This window comes from Gobius niger (assembly GCF_951799975.1).
Source record: "Gobius niger genome assembly, chromosome: 9".
Lineage (NCBI taxonomy): Eukaryota > Metazoa > Chordata > Actinopteri > Gobiiformes > Gobiidae > Gobius > Gobius niger.
The window spans coordinates 6,583,525-6,605,920 of NC_136860.1; the positions used below are offsets into that span (position 1 = coordinate 6,583,525).

The following is a 22,396-nucleotide window of genomic DNA, read 5'->3' on the forward strand; positions in this document are numbered from 1 at the left end:
GCACAATTTGTAAAAAAAAAAAAAAGTGCTGCTACCCTTAACCATAATCAAAATTTCTAGATAATAGACTTGGACACAAAACAAGTCAATGGTGAAACATTTCTTAGATTTATTTTTAAAGGAATAGTTCACCGTTTTTCCATACTGAGATATGTTCTTACCTGAGTTTAGGCGAGTTGATGCGTACCTGTCTGGTCTTTGTGCGTGCCCTCAGTCACGCAAAAAGACGAAAGATGTTGTTAGCATTTGGCCTCTACCAATGTATTCCTATAGCTCCAAACGGGGTGAAGTTGGAAGCGACCAAGCTCTTCCACGGGCACAAAGACCAGACAGGTACGGATCAACTCGTCTAAGCTCAGGTAAGAACATATCTCAGTGTGTAAAAACGGTGAACTATTCCTTTAAGCTCTGAATAACAGATTAAATTCAACAGTCATTACCAGAATTGGACTTTCTGTATTGCAGAAGTGAAGTGTGAAGTGTAAAAATATATATAGAGTTTTATTTGACTTCTGATACATTAAAATACATTTCATGAGATAAAGAAAATAGAACAGTGACCACAATGTTATTCTCACACCAGGTTTTTACAGGGCACTTAACCGAGCACATTTTCTCCAGTTTTACCCTTTAAATTTGGCTTTACCCAAATTTAAATGTCTATTGAAAAAAAGAACACGTCAAAACAGCGATGATAAAATGGTGGCATTACACTGTTGCTCTCCGGACAAGAATCTTCATGAGGGTAAAGCCGAACTGGCGCTCGGTTAAGGCGGGGGTAAGAGGTTAACAGTGCCAAATGTATAGATACAGCTTTAGTTGACAAAAACAAGCAAATATCACATTTACAACATACTGGTAATTGATTGATCATAGATTAGATTCTGGTTCCCAAACATGTGAATAAATGCCCTGGCTGAACTCTCCAGTTATGCGGTCTGGAGGTGGGGTCCAAGGCGAGGGTCTGCTCGCAGCTGCTGCTCCAGAGCTTTGTACTTCTGAGGAGCACACTCCTTATGCCTGCAACACACGGGAAACACTGTCAGAAAAATGACCTCTCCTGGTCATTCAGTCAACAGGTCACTGATAACGCCTGGAATGTTGATATTGTATATATATATATATAAGTTACAATTCACAAAGGTGTTGGGCGGGCCAAATTTGGCCCGCCGACGCAATTCTTTTGGCCCGCCAGAGAGTGACCTACTTTTGCGCTGCCTGTGGTAAATACTAACTCTCTTCCATTCACTCTCAATGGTAAATATGGATGCAGTACACTTTTTGACCACGAGTGTCAAATTGGGGGCGCTGTTTCACTCCTTTCGCAAAGTTAAGGAAACACTGTTGTGGTGTCTTGGTGTTTATCAATTACAGAGCGTTGTAGCAGCAACTTTCACAGTTTTCTAACTTTTATTGCAAAGGTTGTTGACATTAACAACAGTATATGTTAAAAAGTGACTTATAAAAGAATTGATGCTGAACTGACACTTTCAAAATAATCTAACGTGGCATTTTCTTTGAGTGAACGAATGAGGTAAAGTTACTGTAGGTGCTGTAGATGCCGGTGTTTGGGGTTTTTTTTGCACTAAATTGCTACAGTTGTTGATTTTGTTCTACTAAAATTAGGCTTTTGTCATAGCTACCATTTGTTTTAATATAGCATGTTATTTGCATAGATAGAATCAAATGCAAATGTTGGCCATCGAAAAAATCTAAGTAAATAAAATAAAGTAACTTTATAATTTGCAGTTATATGTTTTTTTTTTTCGTTCTTGACATCACCGTGTTTGGCCCGCGACTCACAAGCACTTATTCATTTTGGCCCTCGGAGACAAAAAGTTTAGGCACCCCTGGTCTAAACACTTCCTGTGATGTACATTGTTCAGAGTGACAAAAACAAAAAGTAAACAAAAGGAAAACTCTGGAAACAGGAAATGCTTTTGCATGTATCACCTTGCGTCAACAGGTAACTAACTATCTTCCAAATTCCATCCAAATTTGCTTTTTGCTCAAATTCTTCCACTCTAAAGACATGGTGAAGGTATCAAAGATTCATTCTATGCTTTCTGTGACCATTAGACTTTTACAGAGATTTTAAGGCAAGACACGGCAGGTGAAAGTATCGATTTTTTTATGCAGTGGTTAATGCAACGATTTTTAGCTAGTTTTCACCTTAGCATCTCAGTTTTCAGAGTATAAAAAAGACAAAACTGACCCTGTACGATGCTTATTTTATGGTGTTTTGCTGCGAGACGGAGTTATCCCGGAAGTAGCTACAACATCGCTACGCAAAGCTGACTTTCCCTCACACATTCATTCACAAATATTGACATATTTTACATCCTGAAGGCTCCCTGAGATGCCTGATTTATTCAGCTTTGAACCCAAAAAAGCAAAGTCGGTCAGATGTTTCTCAGTTCACGATCTTTCTGTGAACTTCTATCATAATGCTAAACTGTTAGCCGCTAACTGGTGCTGCGTCTTCTGCTTCAAACATTTGCTATCTCTTCTTCATGTGTTTGTGTTTACATGGTGCGGGGGGCATGTGGGGGCTGAGGGGTGTGTTGGGGGGGTGCTGCGGGGTGAGGGAGGTGTGGCTGCTGTTTGCGAGTGCGGTGCTTCTAGCGACGCAATATGGGAATGCAACGATGCTGGACCGGCAAAACTGGGCCGCTTAGAGTAGCTTTAAGAAAACTACGGTAAAATATAGGATCGGTGAGTTGGTTTAAGCCAACGCAGTAGATGGAAAACGTGCATTGCTGTCAGCACCCTAATAATTCCAGGTGACACCCTGAGCACTTACATTTGGAGGCGTTTCTGGGACACCTGGATCTGGCGGCTCATTTTGTTGCAGAACTCCAAGTGGTCCGAGTCGTCCACCTCCTTTTGTTCCTTCCCCTTTTCAGAATCAGACATCACAATTGTTTAATTGCCATTGTTAGTGAACAGGTTCCACAACTAGGATTTTTTTTTTTGTCTCAATCGTGCAACATAAAACATATAACACATAACTTAGATTAAAAATAAACGATCAAAACTATACGACTATATGGGCATGCATAAGAAGATTACATTTAAACTATGATAAAGACAACAATTTGACATAGAACAACTGCATGAGTGTATGGATGTACAGGTGCATTAAGTGCGAGCAGCAGATCTAAGTGCGGACATACCACATAGTGCAACAGAGCAGTGCAGATTACTGTTCATTATGTTCAGAAGTCTGATACAGAGTTATTGGGTCTTGTTGTTTTTTAAATATTTTTTTTTTTTAACAATTTGCTCAAAAGGAGTGGGCTGAAGCTAAAACCCTCCAGGTGTACCGCCCCGTCTGGGACCTTGTGCTGAGCCATGTCTCCATGAAGCACAAAACACAAGAGGAAAAGTCTTTGTTCCTCCTCATCTTGTTGGTAAGTGAGGAGACATTTGGAGGAAGATGTCAGGTAAGGGGTGCGTGCCCCACGCCTGTGGAGACGCACCAGGGCGCGAGCTCGCTTCCCTCTCCTGCGACGTTTGCACAAAAAGAGACAGAACAGAGAGAGTACCAAGGCGACCTTACCCGGTGCCATGTTCGATGTTTTTTCTTGAAGTCCAGCTGCCTCTGCTCCAGTTCCTGGGTGTCCTACAAAACATCATCGTGTCAAGTTTAGTGTGTATTTATATGCTCTTGGCTAAAGAGCCGTCCATGATCAGGTCTTCACGCTGTCATCTGTACAGGGTTTTTGTTAGAGTTGAGCAATTTTCGACTAGTACTGGAAATTTATTTAATTTTAATCTAATCACAATTTTAATAAATGTCGATCGATGTCGAAAAAAATGGACAATGCTGCTGCGCCGTGGATTAGCTGGACTTCTAACAGTGAATCGTAAGGTTGATCGTCTTTTATACTTCTAAATGCGCTGTTTACTAGTATTTCTTTATGTACATGGTAAGTTGTTAGAGCTTCACTCCATAAGTCGTGGCTTCGTGATGCTCTGCACTGAACACCAAACCATGTGCTAACTCTGGCTGTCTGCTCCTGACATTCTTCAGACGTTCCACTTTTTTGCGTCTCCTTTACAGATGTGTGTGTGTTGCGTGGGCAGGTGAGGGGATGTTTTACTGTCAGGCTAGAAGTGTGGAGCTTGTTTTTGCTGCTGAGCAGCATCTGTTTGCTGCTAGTCCAGTAAAGACCACATTTATTGTTTTTTTTACTTTAAAAGAAGGGAAGGGAAATCATTCGTCGTGTGTGCAACACACATTTATCAGCATAAAGATGGTGAAATAAACATTTTGGAGACAATATGTCTTTGCAAAACTGCAACTTTTATGTAGTTCTGTCTTTTATTGTATTTAAAGTACAACTTTTTTCTATGATCAAAAACTCCTGAGAGTTTACTCAAACAAATATATTTGGTGCTCTTTTGCATTTACATGGATAAGTATATATCAGTGGAGTCCAGAATCAAGAAACAAGGGTTGGATAATTTCAAATTAAAATGATAAAAAGCGTAGTTTAAGAGTGTATTGCTATGACTAAAACTCCGTCCTGTGGACCTGTTGGTCCTGTTGGTCTGACCTCCTCTATGCGCTGCTGGATGAGCCGGGCCTGCTGGATCATGTGGCTCCTGAAGTCGCTGAGGCAGGACTGGTACACAGTCTGGGCCTGGTCCGCATTCAGTTCTGTGGTCCCGTTCAGGCGCATCAGCACCGGGGCTAACAGATCCTTCTGCTGCTCCTCCAGCCAGCACAGTTCCTCTCCCAGCAACATCACCTGCACAACGGACAACAGCCTGCTTTACGCTCTGCACTGGTCATGTTGGATTGGTGAGATGTTTTTCAGGGACTCACTAAATATTGGGCATTTGGTTCAGGGCAATACTGTGTATTGTTTACATTTCAGTTTATTTCTGAATCAGAAAGGAAGGACATGTTGAAAAAAGTAAACTTTTCTAGTGCTAGATTGATGAGTATTAATTACTCTCGCGGAGGGGGGGGGGGGGGGGGGGGGTTGGTCACTGAACTGGAAGCCACAGTAGATCGCTGGCGATGGAGACCAATTGAAGCAATAGAAGCGAGTGACCCCCAAATATTCAAGCGCTAAACAGCAGGCGTTTGATCTCAACATAAGTAAAGGTAAGTCTGACGATCTCAAATGAAATCCATGGAAATGGACATGTTTGCTTGCTGCTCTCCAGCTCTCTGAGAGGTTCAGTGGTGACCGCTGGTCAGTGGTTACCCTCTGTCTGTGCTCGCGGACACGATCCGATCCGCCGGTGCTCCAGGGACATGGCGACAGCCTCAGGTTCTGCTGCTCCGCAGCTCTGTCCTGCACCAGGAACTGCACCTGCCCACACCAACACACTCCCATGAGAGGACACGCCAGCTAATCCCAATCGAATCCAATCACTCTTTCAATGGTTGTAATTAGTACATCGCAAATCTGTACTAATGAGCGTTCTTTATCGACATTTACAAAAGTATGCTTGGACCTTTTCAAACGACTCTTGGTTTGATTAAAGGGACTAGATGCAAGTTGGTCATTTTATGCTCACTACTGCCATCTCAGGTCTTACGCGTAACTGCACCTTGTATAATAAGCTCGTGCATGACGGCACTTCGGACAAGAATTAACAACTCTCTGAGTGACAGTGCAGGATTTTAGAGGCAGTTGTGGTGAACAGGTCTGGGCTCATTCTACACATTAGGACATGGCTGGAACATGAAGGGGGAGGAAAATACTTAATTTTACATTTTTAAACTCTGTATAGTCCCTTTAACGGTCAACATGTTTGCATAGGAATTCATGAGTGCTTCATTCATGAGTGCTTCGGGTTTTGAACAGAGTTCAAAACCCGGATAACAAAGAACTTTACACCTCCCAAAACCAGCTTAAAAGCTGTCCAAAGATTTTTCTTGTTTCTAAAAAAAATTTTTTTTCCGGTTTTTCAAACGTTATTGCAGTTTTATAGGAGGCACAGACTTTAGCTCCATTTGTTCGTGGATTTTCCTCAGTCAATCACTTCACTGGAGGCAAGGAGGGTGAAGTGTCTTGCCCAAGGACACAACGACAGTGGGCACCTGCACGAGGCGGGATTCGTACTCTGCGCCACAGTTGCCTAAATCATTCAAATCATTCACTTCTATTTATATCAAATATAAGATTGTTCAGTGTTGAGGTTAAGCAACACATTGCAAAATATACTACTTTTTTCAGTAACGGAGGAATATAATATATTACTTACTACTTATATTAGTCATTACAATTGAAGTAACTTGAGTTACAAGTGCATTTAAATGCACCAATGAAAAAAGGCAAACTCTCGCAGAACCAAATCAAGTTGGAAGTTAGTGTGTAAGATCTGCAGCTAATGTCGTCAAAACAAAACATAAGAATAAGTTGAATAGATCCTTCTGTAACTTTAGGTGTGTCCCAGGATCGTTGTCCGGAGGAGAACCAAGCGGGATTCTTCTAGGCTCCAGGAGATATACCAAAAAATAAAACTCATGATGTGGTTGAAACAGAAAGCGAAGGAGCTGGCTGAAGGAGAGCTTACCGATCCCTCAGAGTCCCTGATCTCTTTGATGCTCTTCTTCTCCTCCTTCAGGAGGTTCAGCAGGAGCTGGTTCAGCAGGTGCTGTCCGAGTGGCTTTGCTGTGGGTTCCACCTGCAGCACATAGAGGAGAGTGTTGGGCCTGAAGTTGCAGACACATACATAACAAGGCCACCGCAGAGTACCTGAAAAGTGGACACCATGTCCGCGGTGAAGGCCCCAGGCTCCGTTGTGCTGGTGGACTCAGCGGGTTTCTTGAAGCTCCTCATGGCGCCGATGACGTGGTTCTTCTCCAGATGGTAGGTCACCTCGATGCGCCTCTCAGCCAATAGGAACACTCGCTTAGCCACGTCCTCGCCCGCTGCTTTGGACGGGTCTCTGTGGAACTGCTCCACCACCTTCTGTGGAGACAGATGTGCCCATTCAAATACTTTTAAGGACTGGAGCATGTTTTACCATCTACATGCGAGCGCCCGTGAACACACATGCAGGTTCACGAGCGTGCACGTCTATGTGTATCAATGATGACTAGGCGTGGGAACCTCTGAGAACTTCACAATTCAATACAATACTCGATACATGGCTCACGAGAACGATGTTAAAGAAATATGTGTGATTGTCAACCTTTTTTAACATACTACATATTAATCATGAGTTACATTTCTTTTATTTGACTTTTACCCCTTGTTCTTAAAGGCACACTGCGTAACATTTTGGACTATGCTGTTGCCATCAATACAACACATGCTCCTAATGACCAGCTCAATACAGCAGTGGGTTATCAAAGAAGGCTTTGAATGAGGACCTAACCTATTCAAATCTCAAATTCTGGAGACGCACCCTCTCCCGGTAAAGTTACAGTCATAGCAAATGCACATGTTTGTTTGTACTTTTATGGGGTATTTTTCAATGATAAAAACATCTGTCATAAAATAAATAGTTGTATTTCAGTTTTATTTATTGGATGAAATTCTACGCGGTGTGGCTTTAAATAAATAAGTGAATTAATGATCCCTGAGTTACGCCTTGAAAATGGGTCTATTGATCTGTCAGTGACTTAAATGAACAAGAAACCACCGTCCTATTTCAAAAGGAATGAATCCACCCCACATTAATCTTATTTATAATTATAAAAACTATCATAAAAAGTAATATAATTATGTGACAGTGTTTGGTCCAAGTGCATAAAATGATAGCGCTGCCCTCTACTGGTCTGACTGAATTCTTGATCATTATCGGCCTCTATTGACTGAGCAGTGGAGCACTAATCATTAATATGCATGGGGTCAGTCATTAATATGCATGATATCATCAAATGCATTGTTTTCTATAAATACCACCTTTGGTGCAGAGGAGCAGCTACTCAAAGTTCATGTATCGATTAATTCCAGAAAATGTAAATATAATTATAATGAATTACAGATTTATTATTCAGCTGTTTATTCAGAAATAAGTTGGTAATATTACTTGTACTTTTATTAATTGCAAGAAAAGTACTAATATTACTGCTAAAAATGTCAATAACATGTTCATGAAGGAGGACCATTGTTATATAAAAAAAAAAAGTACATTTAGCATAATATGTCACCTTCAGATCACATTTTCAGGCCCAAACAAAACCCCAAAACGAGTAACTGCAGTGTGTCAGATACCAGTATGGGCTGCCTCTCCGGCAGGCCCGTGTCCTTCCTGGGGACTTTGGTGTCTGTCAAGGGCGGCTCGCCAAACAGCGTGAGGCGTTGGAAAAGGAAGTCGTGGCGTTTCTCAAAGCTCTCGATCAACTCGTATCCGCACTCCACTCTGCGCACCAGCCTGTCCACCCGGAACGGCCAGAAACACATCTCCCTCTCCAGGGTCACGCCGGGCTGAGAGGGGAGAGGGGCGGGACAGACCTCTGGAGCAGACGTGTTGAACCTGTGGACTGAAGAGCAGGCAAAAGAAAATCCTAATTCCATTAACATTTTAGCCATTATGAAAACGAAAAAATTGGATTTCCTTAATTAAACCAGCACAGAGCAGATGGTAAACACAAGTAAGCAGACACCAGCCCCAGGTTTGTTTTCAGCATTAAATATCCGTAGATCTGGAGATTGAGATTGCTATGAGGCATGATTGGACAATGACCGTTTGTTTTTAGCAATAAGGGACAATGGGCACTAAGAGTCGTTTCTTGTGAATTGCACAGACAGATACAGTTGTGCTCAAAAGTTTACATACAGTGGCTGATGTTTTGGACATTTTTCGGAGAATATGAATGATAACACAAAACGTTTTTTTTCACTCATAGTTTGTTTCTACCAAAATGACCCTGATCAAAAGTTTACATACCCCAGTTGTTAATACTGTGTATTGCCCCCCATGTGCAGCTTCCAGGCTGATGAGTGACAATTTTCCTGTATTCTTTAAAAACAGGCTGCATTCATCCTGAAATCAGTCTTGGCCAAGTTCCCTGAAGCTCACACATCCCCAAAACATCAGTTAACAACACCTCCGTGTTTCACTGTAGGAATGGTCACCATTCATCACAGGCTTTGTTGACTCCTCCATATGTAACGTTTATGGTTATGGCCAAAAAGTCCCATTTTAGTTTCATCATTCCAAATGGCATTGTTTCAGAAATGTGGAGGCTTGTCTCTGTGCTGTTTGGCATATTGTAAGTGGATACTTTGTGACATTTGTGAAGTAATGGCTTTCTTCTGGTGACTTGGCCATGCAGCCCACGTTTCATCAAGTGCCACGCAATTCTTTTACTTTTCTCATGACTCAGAAAACAGAGACACCAGTGCAGCACTGGAACACAGTTAACTGATAGATAGATAGATAGATAGATAGATAGATAGAAAGATAGATAGATAGATAGATAGATAGATAGATAGATAGATAGATAGATAGATAGATAGATAGATAGATAGATAGATAGATAGATAGATAGATAGATAGATAGATAGAGAGAGAGAGCGAGAGAGATAGAGATAGATAGATGATAGATAGATAGAGATAGATAGATAGATAGATAGATAGAGAGAGATAGATAGAGCTAGATAGAGGTAGATAGATAGAGATATATAGATGATAGATAGATAGATAGATAGATAGATAGATAGATAGATAGATAGATAGATAGATAGAGAGAGAGAGAGAGATAGATAGATGATAGATAGATAGATAGATAGATAGATAGATAGATAGATAGATAGATAGATAGATAGAGAGAGAGAGATAGATAGATGATAGATAGATAGAGATAGATAGATAGATAGATAGATAGAGAGAGAGAGAGATAGATAGAGCTAGATAGAGGTAGATAGATAGAGATATATAGATGATAGATAGATAGATAGATAGATAGATAGATAGATAGATAGATAGATAGATAGATAGATAGATAGATAGATGATAGATAGATGATAGATAGAGAGAGAGATAGACAGAGCTAGATAGATTGATAGAGAGGGATAGATAAATAGAGATAGATAGATGATATATATATATATATAGATAGAGATAGATAGATAGAGAGATAGATAGAGCTAGACAGATAGATAGAGAGAGATAGATGATAGATAGATAGATAGATAGATAGATAGATAGATAGATAGAGAGAGAGAGAGAGATAGATAGATAGATAGATAGATAGATAGAGAGAGAGAGAGATAGATAGATAGATAGATAGATAGATAGATAGATAGATGATAGATAGATAGATAGATAGATAGATAGAGATAGATAGATAGAGAGAGATAGAGCTAGATAGAGGTAGATAGATAGAGATATATAGATGATAGATAGATAGATAGATAGATAGATAGATAGATAGATAGATAGATAGATAGATAGATAGATAGATAGAGAGAGAGAGAGAGAGAGAGATAGAGATAGATAGATGATAGATAGATAGATAGATAGATAGATAGATGATAGATAGATAGATAGATAGATAGATAGATAGATAGATAGATAGATAGATAGATAGATAGATAGATAGATAGATAGATAGATAGATAGATAGATAGATAGATAGATAGATAGATAGATAGATAGATAGATTAGATCGAGTATAACATAACATACAGATGAGTTGATCGCTTCTGAATGGTTTGAAGCGCTCTGTGGTGAAGCCTCCACTGCTCTCTCTCTCCGTCAGAAAGTCCACTCTGTTGTCAAACCACTCCTTCACCTTCTTCACTTTAGTCTCTGGGAACAGAAAACAAACAAACACAGTGTACGGAACTGAGCTCACACTGATGCTGATCTGTTAAGGTGAGACGCTGCAGGTAATAAATAACGTACGTTTTTCATGCAGTTGTCAATTTGAGGATTTTTTGGCTCGTTTTAATGCCAAAGTAAAAAAAAAAGGCCAAACTCTCCCTACCTGGGATTTTGTCTGAGATTGTTCCAACATGTTTCCCACTTCACAAATACCAGAGATTTCAAAAGCACTAAACTGGGTTTAAAAAAATGGGGCCAAATGAGAAAAAAGCAAGGAAATAGTTAAAATATTAGTAATAAACAATGAACCAAAAGTGAGGGACAATGGAAAATATTAGGGGCTAAAAGTTACTTCCTTTAATGCTGTCCCTGGACCAACAACAGCAAAACTTGGATCTAAAGATATAAGACTTCATTTTTGGTACCTGCTTTCGATATGTTTATTTTTTACGATACCAGACTGGTATCATTTTACGGCACGAAGCCCTAGTTTTGAGGGTCAGAAAGTGTCAAAGTTCTCCACATCGCTGTGGATTCTCTCATGGGACAGTATCATGGTGCGAACAGGCGGGACTGACTGTGCGGGTCGTCGTAGAGCGTGACGCGGGTCACCACTCCGTCGGGGCAGAAGCAGCGGGTGAAATTCTCCTGCAGGGCCTGTTTGAAGTGGGTGACTTTGAATCCTCCAGGGTAGCGCATCTCCATGTCTAAAGCGCACAGAAGAAAGAGGTGAGAGGGGCTGTGTTCACAATCTCAAACAAAGACTAGACAATGCAACAAGGTCTGTTTTTGCAGTGTTTACAATATACTCTGTGGTGGTGAAAACAAACAAGTCAGGTACCCCAGCTTTAAGTTTCCTACAGTATATATATATTGGTATGCAAACAAAAAAAGCAGGGAAGGCACTTACAACAACAACAATAACAAAAATATTTGTATACATTTTTTGTAATTTTTATAGCTACAAAAAAATAGCAAATAATTACAATATAAAAGGAAATATTTAAAGTCTGTGCAATAAAAATAAATACCATAATCGGTAAGTCATTAAAAAAAACAAAAAACTCATTAAACATAATATAATGAACTCACTATGTATATTGCACTAGTATAATAATTTACCTTAAAATCAGAAATCTCTAAATAAAGAAAATACATGAAATTAAACAGGTGAGGAAAGATGTGTGTTGGAACTCGGCCTAGTTAGCCTGGAAGAATCACATTAAGGCTTACCACTTATTGTGAAATTTGACCAGATTACCTTAAGTTTTCATTGTCAATGTTTTTTTTTTAAATACGTTTGTATACTGATAAAAGCAGCAAATAAAACTAGCATAACTATCACCCAAAGTTGCTTCTGTGGACGTTCTGTAATAGTTTAACACTGATAATCACACATTTTTATTCTATTTTCAATGTATGTGTCATTATCAGTGTTTAAGTGTTATAAGTTCTTTGTGCAAAGGTTTGGTCAAATCAACAATGAATGTTAACACAGACTTGAGTACAAATTCAAATTACTAGCCGTATGATCAGGTTATGAAGTTGCAATAACTACAAACATGTACTTAAACACATTACACAATAAAGTGAGTAATGTACACAAACTCTTTTTGGTTGTAGTCTGTGCTATTTGCTTTGTTCCTTCTGGAGTTGATCAATATTTCCCTTCATGAAAGTACTACATGAGCAGACTAGTTCTGTTATCTACCTCACGCCTTCATACTTCAACTGTATCCTAACACTAAACCTATAAATATTAGCCTTGTCTTCACTGCATAGAAAGGACAATTACATGTGTAATCTTTGCTGGTTTTGGCTGCTATATTGGTTGATATGTTGGCGGGTATATATATCGGCCGGCCAATATACCGATATATCGGGCCGATATTTGGGGATTTTACAATATCGGCTATGGGCCCATCTAGCACCGATAAAAGGCGTTTTTGTTTTGGGAAGAGCAGAGTCACGGTTTTAAAACGAGTCCTCCTGTTTTTACAAGATTATAGACCAGACATCTGGAAAAATCGGACAAAAATATCGGTCAAAAATATCAGCCGAGCCTATCGGTGTCGGCCAATAAAAATCAGCGGCCTTAGAGAAACCCATATCGGTCGACCTCTAGTCTGGATGCCCCCCAGCCTATACAGTATAGAAGAAATCATGAACATCCAAGAAACCAGCCTCACCAGATGCACGGAGGACAGTTTGGTAAGAATGAAACCAGATGAAAAGCATGGACAGTGTAGAGCAGTACCGTTCTCAGTGATGTCGATCATGCTGCACCAGGACCGTGGCATGAGGGTGACGTAGGAAAGAGCAGTCTTCTGGAAAAACACACAGTTCATCAGCTGTCACACATGATCACATGTCAGAGCACTAGTGTTTGAACTGGTCCTACATCAGGCTTTACTCAGACTCTTGTGTATCTTCAGCCCTGTTCGCACAGGAGCACAACTACCGACATGGCAAAAAGTAGTCTAGAAATAAGTGAATTCGTAGGAGTGGGCCGAGATTAGATTAATTTTAGTCGACTAAAACTAGACTAAAATTAAGATAAGATTATTTTTTTTTACTAAATCTCGACTAAAATTTAATTACACATTTTTGTCAAAAGACTAAGACTAAAACTAAATTAAAATATGTTGTCAAAATGAACACTGGTGTGAATAGGGCTGTAGGACAGTAATAGTGTCTCCACTGAAGTGCAGTGAAAGTGGACAGTCCTGACCTGCTCCTGGCTGATGTTGTCCACTCTCCTGAGGGCCTCATCCTGCAGCTGCTTCCGGGACAGGGTGCCATAGACCAAGGGCTCCCAGTGGGTCTGGTCCTCAGGGTCCCACAGCATGTCCTGGGGACAGACATCCAAAACATACACTCAGTACAGGCATTGAGGAGCTGGGATCATATTTGGACCCATGTACAACCATCAGGCATAGTACTCAGTTACAGTTACTCACGTCCATGTACTTGAGTAACTGTTTGAGGAAATTGTACTTCTTAGAGTAATTTTATCATACGGTACTATTTACTTCTACGTGAGTCAAATTATAATGAAGTATCTGTTTCTTACTTGAGTAAAAATGATTGTTACTTTTTCCACTGTGAGTAAATATTTCAGCGGCAAATGTTTCATTTTGGTCTATACCAGGGTTTCTCAACCTGGGGGTCGGGACCCACTAGGGGGTCGCGAGACAAATTTGGGGAGTCGCCAGAGCATATAGATAAAATATATATTTTAATATTATTATTATGGTGTCGTAGCATACAAGCTATTTTACCAGGGTGTCATTATTTGTTCTAAATTTAATTCATTTTTGTTTTAGCCATTGTTTTTTCTTTGTTTTTTAAGAGTTATATAGCTTAACCTCTTAACTCCCGCCTGAACCGAGAGGATCTTTTTCCTCACGTCATCAGATTTTTTTTTCATCATTTTTTTGTTGGGTATTCAACTCATTTTTGTAGCTTTTTGATCATTTTTTGGTCATTTTTTGTCACATTTTTGTCCATTTTTTTTGTAATTTTTGTGTCACATTTTGTCACATTTTTGTTATTTTTTTGTCACTTTTTTTTCTTCATTTTTTCTCCATTTTTTCTCAAATTTTTTGTCACATTTTTGTCACATTTTGGTCATTTTTGGGTCATTTTCTTGTCAATTTCTTGTCAATTCCTTGTGACATTTTTGCCACATTTTCATCCATTTTTCGTCACTTTTTTGTCAATGTCTTCTCACTTTTTTGTCACATTTCCATCATTGTTTTCGTCTCAGTTCTGTCGCTATTTTCACAGCTTTTTTCCAGAAGCTTTTGGACTGGGGATAAAGCCAAACTGGAGAAAATGTGCTCGGTTCAGGTGGGAGTTAAGGGGTTAATGTCCCTGTTTTTCCCATGGTCTGACCCTAAAAGGTTGAGAACCACTGGTCTATACAATAGATGTAGATCATCTCATGCTCCTATTTTTTAGAATGATTTTGCATTTCTGTATTTTCTGCCACAATTTCCACAGGATTCTAAAAGCTTCTTGAAAGAAAGGGTTTTTCAAGAAGCTTTTAGATTTGGGTAAAGCCAAACTGGAGAAAATGTGCTCAGTTCAGGTGGGGGTTAAGAGCTAAATAGACATATGCTTAAAGGCATTTAAACATTTGTATTTTTATTTTGAACATTCTTGATCATCAATAGTGTTTACCATCACCAAGTCACAACATGTCTAATACATCCCCTAAATAAAAGAGCCAGACCCCCCATTATCATCACCTGACCCGGTCCATAACAGATGGATGTAGCGAGGTGGGAGTACCTGACAGCCATTGTTGCACTCCTGCATATTGACGTGCACGTTGAGCTCGTTCCACACGCTCTCCACTCCCAGGAAGTACGGGTGCCCCGGGGGGTAACGGTTACCGGTGAGGGGATCGATGAGGAAGTCCTGCTCCACACCTTCACTGCCCGCCAGCACCAGCACCCAGAAGTGCACGCGCAGCCCCCACAGCGGGTCAGGGCTGGGGGCGGGGTCGGGCTCCTGAAAGGCATGTGAGTATCTGAGGTGGACTGAGGTGGTCTCAAAAGTAGTAGTAGTTGATGGTTGGCCTTATAAGGAAATGAGTTTGCAGTAAATGCATTCAACATACACAACTGGTTCCTATTTTAAATTGGCAGATTCCTGATGAATTAAAAACTATTTCTTTCCTTAAAGGGGCTAGATGCAAGTTGGCCATTTTATGCTCAATACTGCCACCTCAGGTCATACATGTAACTGCACCTTCTATATTAAGCTCGTGCATGACGGCACTTCGGACACGAAGTAACAACTTTTTGACAGTGCAGGATTTTAGAGGCAGTTGTGGTGAACAGGTCTGAGCTCATTCTACACATTAGGACATGGCTGGAACATGTAGGGGGAGGAAATTACATAATTTTAACATTTTTAAACTCTGTGTAGCGACAATTTCTCCCAATTTCCCCCCATTTATTCCCCCTTTTTCACACATTTTGTGATAGATACAGACTGCATCTCTGGAATCGCCCATATATGGTCATTTTTGAAAACAGTTAAGGGGGAAAACAATTTTGAAAAAATGAAAATTTTCTCTAATTATTCAAAAACTACTTTAACAAATGCTGAAATATGAATATAGTTTCTACTAAATAATGATACAAAGACATGGGGAGGAGCAAAGTGGTTCAACATCCCATAAATACATGAATAACGGAGAATGCTAACTTGATGTGCTCCATGTTAGCATCTGGCTAATGCTAATTGTTAGCTAGCGCTTGCTACAACTGCCGTTTTTTCACTTCTACTGCACAATCTGCTGTGAGAAAATATCCATATGGGCCCGATTTACACTTGACTTTATTTGTATGTGATAAATAAGTTGATATTCCACCAGAAAATGGCAAAAAAAGAGTGGAAAATTGTGTTTCTCCAAAAGATTCTATTTTCCCCCTCGGCGAAGCCCCGCCCCCTTCTATGACGAGATGCCGACTGTATCTATATTGGGAATTAACCTGATATTGTAAATGTGCAGATCTTCCGCACATGATTGGTCTGTTTTCTGGTTCTAGACGACAAATATTTTCGTATTGGTATGCGGAAAAATATTGTTCAGGTATTATTATCAAAAAAACAATAATTGTAAAAGTACTGGTATAGAGAGGACACTGATATTATGCGGTTGTAAAACATACATGTGGACAGTGAGTGACTTCAGGAGATTCTGAATGCTATACACAATACTGCAAAGTCGTGAAGCATAATCTCTAAAAGTGTATCTAAGACATTTGAGGACAGACAAAGGGCCGTACGCTCGGAGGCTGACTGTCCTGCTGCTCGGTCAGCTTCTCCTGATTGAGGATAAAGTTGCTGTGAAGCTTCCTCTCGAGCCTCATGTTGTATTTGCTGGTCTCGTCCTGAGGTTCCGGCGGGGGGCTCTGCGGAGCAAACACAAACAAATGACAATGACTACCGTCCAAAAATGTTTAACCCCTTAACCCCCACCTGAACCCAGCACATTTTCCCCAGTTTGGCTTTACCCAAATCTAAAAGCTTCTTGAAAAAAAAGTGTCAAAATAGCAACAAAAAAATGAGACGAAAACAAGGATGAAAATGGAACAAAAAACAACAAGTGACAAAAATGTGATGACAAGGCGGAAACAATGCGAGCAAAAAGATTTGTTAAGATGAGTTCTGTAGGTCTTAGCTCTCAGATGAGGCATTACACTGGCCTATAGGTTGTAAACATTTAGATTTGGGTAAAGCAGAACTGGAGAAAATGCACTTGGTGAAGAGGTTAAAGTGACAACCTGCCGCACAATTCTGGAAACATCCTGGACTGACTTATTATGAGGGCTGTGCTCAATCTGTGGTTACGGAGCAGGTGACCGGGGTACGTCATCTGGGCCTCAGGACCAGGGGGGGCCATCAAGGAGCCCACTATGGACTTTTCCTTTTTCATACTTTCTCAGTCATTTAGGTTTAGTATCATTAATTGCTATTTTTGATTTATTTATTGGTTTATTTGGTCGGGACAGTGCATGTTAATGAACACATGAACACACCGGGATTGTAGCCTTGGCTAATTTCCATCATCCATTCCATTTTCATGCATAAGATCATCTCAATAACTCATAATGGTTTATTTCAGATCATACCCAGCCCTACTTATCTTATATGTCTATTTACTCGGCTCCAACTGCAATCGAAAAACAGGCCATTTGAAGAGCTTATGGTAAAAAAAAGAGACATTCTTTGTGGAACTACTGTATTATTGCTTCAAAAAGAAAATCAATGAGTCTGTAACGAGAGTGTGTTTTGTGTGTCTGTGATCAGATGTGTGTGTAACAGAGCGTCTGCGTGTGTAATATGAGATCTGCAGCGTTATTAGATTCGCCTGTGTGTCAAATGATCATGATGTAAAAAAAAAAAAAAAAAGGACATGTCAGCACAACTTTGGTGATATTTTTTTTTAAACATGATCATTTTACACACAATTGAATCTTACTATGGATGCAGATCTCACATTACACATGCACACTTTTGATTACACACACTCAAATGTCACACACACATATACACACCAAACCTATTACAACCACTTCTTACATACTCATACTTTGGGTTTGGGTCTCCACCTTTAACTAATCATCTGAGCAGGTCTTGGCTGCCGCTGTCCTGAGAGAGAAGTGACAGACAGTGCCTGTGACAGATTTATGTTTGCATTGAACATGCAGAGCCGGTTTTTCCTATAGGCAAACTATGCAAGTTTGCGTAGGGCCCCCGCAGCCGCAAGGGCCCTGCATCTCAGTCAATCTACGGTGTTGTTACACTGATTGATCAAGGCGTTGTCCTATTTTATATATGTCCTGTTTTTGTTCTAAATCAGCGGTTCCAAAACTGTGGGTCAGAGAATGTGATTTGCCATTTTAAAAAGTTGGGCAATAGACTAGTAGTAGTCCTAAATCCCAGTCTCACAGTGGCTTAGTGGTTAGTGGTTTCACACAGAGGGGCGGGGCCTGAATTGGGGTCATTATTTCCCACTTTTGCCCTGCACTTCTGCACAGTGGAACCGTTTTGACCGTAAATGGATACGCTCTTCGTCGAATAACCGTGCAGGGCCCCCATGAGGATTTTTGCTTAGGGCCCCAGAAGGGCCAGCACCGGCTCTGTGAACCTGAAGTAGATAGGATACTGTGCAGAAAACACCAGCTGCGCAGCTCATTTCATTCATTCAAAACCCCTCTCGTGTCTAGCGCTTAGTGGGGCTATACGTTTTAATTTTAGACAAAAGACCTTGTTTAAATTGTAAAAATAACTAGAATGTCCGTGAGGTCCGTCAGTAATTCTAACCCCGTGTGAATAGGGCAGAAATGAAGTGCAGTGAATGTAGGCAGCCCTGACCTTGTCTAGGCTGATGTTCTCCAGTCTCTTGAGAACCTTGGCCAGTAGCTGCTCCTCAGACGTGGTGCCATAGACCGGGGGCTCCCAGTATGTCCGGTCCTTAGGGTCACACAGCATGTCCTGGGGACAGACATCCAAGACATAACACTTAGTACAGGCATTGGGGAGCTGGGACCATATTTGGACACATGTACAATGGCAAGAAAGAGGAAGCACACCGTCTGGAATTTCTCACATTTCTAATTCAATGGGTCACTAAATGTGGTCTGATCTTCATCAAAATCACAGGGATGATTAAACAGTGTCTGCCTGAATTGACATTACATTTACATTTTATCATGTTATTATTGGCCATAACATGTAAACATTCACAAGATGGCGTGAAATAAGTACACCGTTAGATTCAATAGCTGGTTGACCCTTTGGCATCCTTTCAGGGTGAATCTTGGACCATTCCTCTTTACAAAACTCAATTGGGTTTAGGTCAGGACTTTGACTGGGCCATTCCAGAATGTGCATTTTATTCTTCTGAACCCATTCTGAAATGGATCTGCTTTTGTGTTTTAGGTCATTGTCTTGTTGCAGCTCCTTCCTCTGTTGAGGCTTCAAGCTCTTCTGCAAAAAAACATAGGCCTTGTATTTGCAACCCAGTAACCTAATGGGCAGCAGAGTTCCATCCCAGCTCTGCCCAATGTGTCCTTGGGCAAGACACATGACCCTCCTTGCCTCCAGTGTGTATTCTGCGTTCAGGGGCGGGCCAAGGCCAAGCGAGACCCAAGATTGGGTTCAGGAGAATGAGAACATCATTGGAGTTTGCCACAGGGGTCATATTTAACAAATACAAATATTTTAGTACAAACCAAGTGCCTGTATCACTTTATCCTTTATATCAAACTCATTTTGGGTCGCGGGCCGAAATTCAGCTCCCACGGCTGGTCGCGGGCCACATATAATAGAGAAAATGTTTCCAATAAATGAATAATAATAAGCTGTGATTTGATCAAAGCCCCAACTTGACTGTAGCTTCATCAATGACAACGGCTTAGACTTGTATTGCACTTTACAAGCCTGTGTCACAAGTTCCTGAAAGTGCAGTAGTCATTATTCATTATTCATTCACTTGGTGGTGGTAAACTTTTATTGAAGCCACAGCCGCCCTGGGGCAGACTGTCCATTTACCACATGGCTATATAATGTGTTGTTCATATCCTGAGCTCTTATTATGTCAGTGCCCTCTGCTGGACACATGTGGAACTCTATCCTTTTTTTTAATTTAATGCCCCCTAGTGGCTAGAATGAGCATTCTGGTTATTCTTTAAAAAATCCTAACTCCGCACAGGAATGGGCTAGAGACTTACTTTTTTTTTTGACATACTCTGGAATTTATGCTCTACGGGGCAGGGGCCGCGGGCCGTATGTTTGACACCCCTGCTTTATATCAAGGAACCACTCACACATTCACACTCTATTTCACACTCCAGTGAAATGCAGACACAGGAGGCAGGGTGGGCGAAGTGTCTTGCCCAAGAACACAACGACAGTGTGCACGTGGGAGCCGGGAGGACTCACACTGCAACATGGAGGACAACCCGCTCTTCCACCTGAGCTACTGTCGCCTCAGGAACCTTCAGGATCCAGGCCTTCAGCATAATGTTGTTTATATTTTAGCATGTTTTGAGTTATATCTGGTGTGAGGAAACTTTCATATAAAAAAATGAGAAACGGTGTTCGATCCTAACGTATGTGCGCATGTGTAAGAACAGGCTCTAAGCTAAAGGCATTTCTGTGAAAACTGAGGTTAGCATCTTAGCTGTTGTAGCATTAGCCATGTTGTTTACATGCGAGCTTATTCAGGTAGAACGCTCTGAGGTCAGATCTTAAAATGTTGAAAGGGAAACATCCCAGTTACATTGAATGCATCTATAGTGCCATAGTTTCTTTTTACTCCCCGAGGAGGCTTGACGTCCCCGCGCTCGCTCGTATATGGCCCTTACCGCTTCAGCCTGCTCCTGCAGGGGGCAGCTCTCCTGACTGCGATCCAGCTCACACAGGTGTTTTGAGGCATAGCCGCTCACACAGTAGGCGTTGTAGTTGAGCCCCAGCAGCATACTGCACAGGAGGTTAGCATACTCCAGACTGGACCCCCTCTGGCTCTGGAGCACCACCTGGGGAGAGCGCAGGGTCCTGGGCTGGACAACACAAAAGAGAGGCACATCAGACACAGCCAACAGAGCTACAGCGGAATAAATCAAACCAATCTCCACGCCACAAACTTGCCTTCCCCTGCACACTGGTATCGTTAAACAGTACCCGGCCCTATTCCAAAACCACTTAGGCTATTTCTCACTCAGCTACACAAGACCCTCCCTTCTGTTTTAGCCATTTTATAACATTATAACATTTTCTAACCAACTAAGTGCATTATAGAGATGAAGTTGTGAGTCTGCAGAAGCATAATACCCCCGTAGTGCGCTGAATAGCCTAATATACTGTAGTGTCCCAATGCTTTTAAGACAATGGGAGGGCATGTGAAGCGCATGTTACCAGCTCAGTGGGGGGGTCCAGGGGCTGCAGGCTGAGGTAGTTGGACACAAAGCGAGCGCATTCCTCCCACGTGTAGAGGTCAGGATGTGTTGGCAGGGTGGGGCGCAGCGTGGAGCTCACCAGCTTCTACAGGGGAGGATTCAACAAAGACTGAAAGCACAGACCAGGGGCTTAAAGCTGCCTTAAGAGATGTCTTTTTCTCTTTTTTTTTCATCAGTAGGTGGAGCAGTGAACCACACGCTGCTCTGACACATTCATCCGCAAAAGATATGTTCAAAGTAAATATTTTGAGACTTAACATCTATTTGCTAAACTGCAACTTTCATGAAAGCCATTTAAACATCATATTTCCATTTAGAACTAAGTTTATAGTGCAGTACTTTTTTTTGCCTCAGCCTCCGGTGCTGCTTTTTGATCATGAGGAGGAAAAAGTCCTGACAGCTCCTGCAGATATTAGATTATTAAACAAATGGACATTTTGCTCAGAGTAGCTTTAAGGCTGCAGGTGAACAGGAAAAATACATTTAGATAGATCAATTTGAAACTTTTGCAGAACATTACTGATATATGAGCAGAAGAAAAAAATTCTGTCATTTCATGTTTTCCTATAAAATTAGGCATTTTGTGCATAAAAATGGCTAAAATTGCCGTTATTTTCAGCGAATCCTCAAATTTTGCCCTTGTTGAGGGAGAAAACTAGATAAAAAAATTGTGAAAGAATCAATACTTTCACTGTGTCTCACCTTAATCGACCAAACCAGGACAGAACCGGGACTGGACTCTTCTGTCTTAGCTCTTTAACCCAGGACTAAACTCTGAAAACTGAAGACTGGACCAGGATGGTTTTACCTTGACGCCGCACTCGTTGTCGGCGTAGAGCAGCAGAGGCCTCCTGTCGGGGTACAGCAGGGTGAACTGTTTCTGGAAGCTCCGGGCGATGAACAGGAAGTGCTCCTCGTCTGGACGGTTCTCAGTGTAGGACTTGGGGAAGGGCGCACAGGTCCTGAGGAGACCAGCACAAGATATTGCTAAATCATGTATGCAGCCTAAAACAGAGGGAACTTTCACAAAACCTCTCATGGGAATACATTTTTGGAAAAATCATGATATGAATAATATATGATTGTGATATATTGTGCAGTCTGAGTGTGTTATTTTTTGTCTCCAAACTCACATGAAGTCCTCTGGGTCCTCCATGTGTTTCCCCGTC

General features: G+C 41.1%; 1 protein-coding gene across 1 annotated transcript; it reads right to left on the reverse strand.

Annotated features, from left to right (window-relative positions):
- Positions 1-929: 929 nt before the first annotated feature.
- On the reverse strand, positions 930-22,396 carry ccdc135 (coiled-coil domain containing 135; the record flags this gene model as incomplete). The annotated part of the gene is made up of 19 exons (XM_079563754.1): positions 22,361-22,396; positions 22,036-22,189; positions 21,187-21,312; positions 20,637-20,831; positions 18,643-18,762; positions 16,551-16,676; positions 15,043-15,264; positions 13,478-13,597; positions 13,004-13,073; positions 11,325-11,453; positions 10,609-10,731; positions 8,190-8,458; positions 6,723-6,938; positions 6,541-6,651; positions 5,223-5,330; positions 4,503-4,757; positions 3,563-3,625; positions 2,804-2,898; positions 930-1,020 (listed from the first exon to the last, which is right to left on the reverse strand). Exons 1-19 carry the CDS (start codon positions 22,381-22,383, stop codon positions 930-932), a joined length of 2,616 nt encoding a protein of 871 aa, XP_079419880.1. The 5' UTR covers positions 22,384-22,396.